Source organism: Poecilia formosa, unplaced genomic scaffold (assembly GCF_000485575.1).
Source record: "Poecilia formosa unplaced genomic scaffold, Poecilia_formosa-5.1.2 Scaffold732, whole genome shotgun sequence".
NCBI classification, from domain to species: domain Eukaryota; kingdom Metazoa; phylum Chordata; class Actinopteri; order Cyprinodontiformes; family Poeciliidae; genus Poecilia; species Poecilia formosa.
In genome coordinates, this window is record NW_006800671.1 from 90,150 (window position 1) to 94,272 (window position 4,123).

Here is a 4,123-nt window from a genome sequence, read left to right on the forward strand (position 1 = left end):
CCCATTGAACTTTTCTTGTTCTCCTGTCTGTGTACTTGCATGTGGGCTAATCGAGTTTCATCCGACATGACACACAGTTCCGGTCTCGACTGGTCTTGAAATAAAATGCCGAGTCCTCAGCGCCCGAGACCAAATGCGGTCGAGTCCGAGACGAGACCGAGACCATCAATAAATGGTCTCGAGACCAAGACCGATCTATAGTACTACAACACTGCTGCACAGGTAGCTCAAGCTTTTTAAAATGGAGGTTTATGAGAGTGATGCATGGCGAATGTGGAGCTGCTCCAGCAGCGGAGTTTTCTTAAGGAAAAATAAAATTACGGTGCAGGAAGACTTTAAAAGAAAAAGAGAACCTTCACCTCTGAGCCAATCAACCCACAGGGGAGCGTTGGATGTTTTGCCCAGGCTGAAGTTTGTTTTTAGGGTTTTTTGTTTTTGATTTTCAAAAAAATAAAAAAATGGCTGGATGCTAAAGGATTTTTGCACTGGGGGAGTTTACAGGCCTGCAATCACATTAGTCAGACTTGGTGTGGTTTTAGAAAAAGATAAGAAAAAAGATATAGCTAAAGAAAAAAACCTTTTGAATAATGTCTGACGGAGGAAGGATTGTGCAGGCTGGCCTTTTTCAATGCAATTTCAGCTCACCGAGGTTCTCAGAACAGACGCTTAAGTTAGGTGCCCATTTAGTTTTTTTTTTTTGACATGATGGTTTGTTGTTGTAGTGTTGGACCCAAATTTGCAGAGAGGCTGAAAAATTATGAAAATACTGAAAAGCGTAACAAAAAACACATAGACCAGAGTAAGACCAAAATTAGCCCAAAAACAACTGACCAGGAGACATGCAGAGAACACTGGAAGGCACAAAGGATTAATGGGGGTAAACATGAGGATCTGGTGGGTTGTGGGAAAAAATGAGAGGCTTAAATACTGAGGAAGGTTGAGAGCTAGAAAAAGACCTGAGCTGATGAAAGTAACTGATATGCAGGTGAAAGTAGTTGCAGCAGGAGCCAGGCTAAGGGGCAGGGAGAAGGAAGCTGGAAGATTATACAGGTGAAACACAGGGGAGCAGGACATAACTGAGACTAAAGAATAAATAAATAAGAAATTAACAACTAGAAACACTACAAGGGAGAAGAAATAAAGGGACACAAGAATCAGACAGATCTAACAAAAATAAGTATAAAATAATGAAACTGGAAAGAACAAGAACGGTAAATAAAATGATAACTAGAACACAACTGATAAACTAAGAGAAACTGAAAAACACAGAAAACAAAATCCCAACCTGAAAATCCAGAGTTCTGACATTTTTGCCTGTTCTTTTTCTCCATACTAAAATGAGCATGAAAGAAACCTTTTAAATAAAAAGGTTTCTTTCATGATTTCTTTGGGGGGGGACAATTCTAGACTTTTCCAAGATTGGGGGGATCCGGAGCTCCCCAATATTCCCCCCCACCACCCCACCCGAGATTTACGCCTATGACCCTTGCATGTATGTACAAGTTTATTTTGGGCAAGCTTATAGTCACACACATTAGCAATTACACTATATTGCCAAAAATATTCGCTCACGCTCACCTGTCTTGACTCGCTTAGGTGTCTTCCCATTCCTAATCCTTAGGTTCAATATAACATTGGTCCACCCTTTGCAGCTTCAACTCTTCTGAGAAGACTACCCACAAAGTTTACAAGTGTGTTTTTGGAAATTTTTGACCATTCTTCCAGATATACATTTGCGAGGTCACAACCACAGATTGGTTCTCAATCTCTGATCTAATCTAAACACCTAACCAAAGGTGTTCTATTGGGTTGAGGTTAGGACTCTGTGCAGGCCAGTCAAGTTCAACAAACCGGACTCTGCCATCCATGTCTTTATGTACTGTGCTTGGTGCACAGTCGTGATAGAAGAGGAAAGGGCCAGCTCCAAACTGTTCCCACAAAGTTAAAAGCATGTAATAGTCCAAAATGTCTTGGTATTGTAAGGTCACTCAGTGGGGACCCAGAAATTCAACCACACAGAAAGAAAAAGACAAATTTTATTTTAGTCTCCAACTCTGATTGCTGCTCAGGATGAGGTCATCAAATACAGCTCAAGAAGAGAGGGAAAAAGCTGGTGAAGGAGGGATATGTTAAAAGCAGTGAACAGGAAGCAACGTCAGAGAGTTTGACGATCGGGAGGTGCAGGTAACCAGACTAAACAGGCTTCCATGGTTGTGATGTGACAAAGATCTCCACAAAGAGAAGCATTCTGAGTTCCTTTCACTGGAACTAAGGCTAACTACAGCTCTTGAAAAACAACCTTACACCATAATCCTGCTTCCACCGCCAAACCCAGACTCATCCATCAGATTGCCAGATGGAGAAGCGCGATTTGTAACTCCAGAGAACACGCCTCCACCACTCTAAAGTCCAGTGGCAGCAGCTTTCCACCACTGCATCCAACGCTTTGCATTTCACTTGGTGATGTATGGTTTGGATGCAGCTGCTCCACCATGGAAACCCATTCCATGAAGCTCTCTGTGCACTGCTCCTGAGCTAATCTGAAGGCCACATGAAGTTTGGAGGTCTGTAATGGGCACCTCTTCGCACTATGTGATTCAGCATCCACTGACCTTCGTGGCTGCTGTTCCCAAACTCTTCCATTTTCTTATAACCAAGCTGACAGCTGACATTGGAATATTTAGGGCCGAGGAAATATTATGACTGGATTTGTTGCACAGGTGGCATCCTATCACAGTTCCACGCTGGAATTCACTGAAAGCAACCCATAGTTTCACAAATGTTTATAAAAACAGTCTGCATGTCCATTTTATACACCTGTGGCCATGGAAGTGATTGAATCACCTGATTCTGATAATTTGGGTGGGTGAGCAAATACTTTTGGCACAATAGTGTATGTTTTACATGAATCCAAACACATGAAAACCTTTGCATTGAAATACAGCATTTCATTTCTGAGTAAATTTACCTTGTTTGTGGGACTGTTGGCCTCCCAGTAACTTAGTTCATAACTGATGATGTGGTCTTGGACAGGCCAAAGCCAATACAGCATTATCCGGGTGTCCAGTTCTGCCTCGGCCTCAAAACCAGATGGCTTGTGTGGAACTGAAAGCATGAAAATAACAACCAGAGGACAATAGAGGACAGCCCCTTTATATCAGCCGGTTAGAAAAAAGGTTATTTTAATAAAGAATTACAACTGAATGATTACCAAGTATATGGAAAAACGAACTAACAAGAATAATTAACATATCACAAAACCTGTACACAATGACAACCCTTTTAAGTTAAAAGCAATCATCTCTACATTTTTTAATTTCTTCTCTAACTTTGTGACTAAGGTAACTCCCAGATTAAACTTTCCTTTGATGTTTGAGGAGTCAGATTTTTTTTAATCTGATGGTAAATACTGATAAGATCATAAAAAGTTCGTGCTTTTTGAAGTGGTCTATGCAACTACACCCAAAATCAGTTCCGTCATCTAAATAAATGTAAACAATCATAGCTCAGTTAAATTCAACGTGATGGCAATGTGGGGGGAATTTCAGGTTAAGTGGTCCAGTAACACTTTAATTGATGGGGTGTGCATGACACTGACATAACACTGTCATAAACATGACATAATACATGTCATGAACTTGGAGTCTTACGAATGTCTACGACTGTTATGAATCTGTTGTCAGTCGGTAAATAATGACACTCTTAATGCAAAACTGCTCTAAAAATTGCATTAAAACTGTGGTGATCCTGGGTGCTGAGGGTTTGTTTTGCCGCTGCTTCTCACTCCTTCCACCAGGGGGCGCCTTGTGGGTGATCTTTGGTGGGCGTGACCGGCGACGCTGGAACTCTACACACCTGTTGGAGATCGTCTCATCTGCGAGGGGCTTAAGAGTGGAGTCAGCCAACATATCGTCGCCAGAGTAATAGTACTTCAGGTCATCAGTATAAACGTTGTTGATTGCCTTGTGAACCTCCCAATGACCCTTGGTGTGTTCCTCGATTTTCAGAATACCTCCTTGTGACGTCGTGGTCCTAACCACTCAAAGCTCTGAGCTCCTGGCTGTTCCTGGTGTTACGTCAATCCGCGTTTCCCCATCAGATACGGTTCCCCCTTCGTCTTCTT

The 4,123-nt window shown here is 41.9% G+C and overlaps 1 protein-coding gene across 4 annotated transcripts in view; it reads right to left on the bottom strand.

Moving 5' to 3' along the window:
* LOC103131243 (receptor-type tyrosine-protein phosphatase F-like) overlaps positions 1-4,123 on the bottom strand; it is a 103,796-nt gene that overhangs the window by 77,197 nt on the left and 22,476 nt on the right. For all 4 annotated transcript variants that reach the window (XM_016666509.1, XM_016666510.1, XM_016666508.1 and 1 more), the window contains one exon: positions 2,969-3,105. In XM_016666509.1, the coding sequence (XP_016521995.1) occupies positions 2,969-3,105 (137 nt within the window). The remainder of the gene's footprint in view (positions 1-2,968; positions 3,106-4,123) is intronic.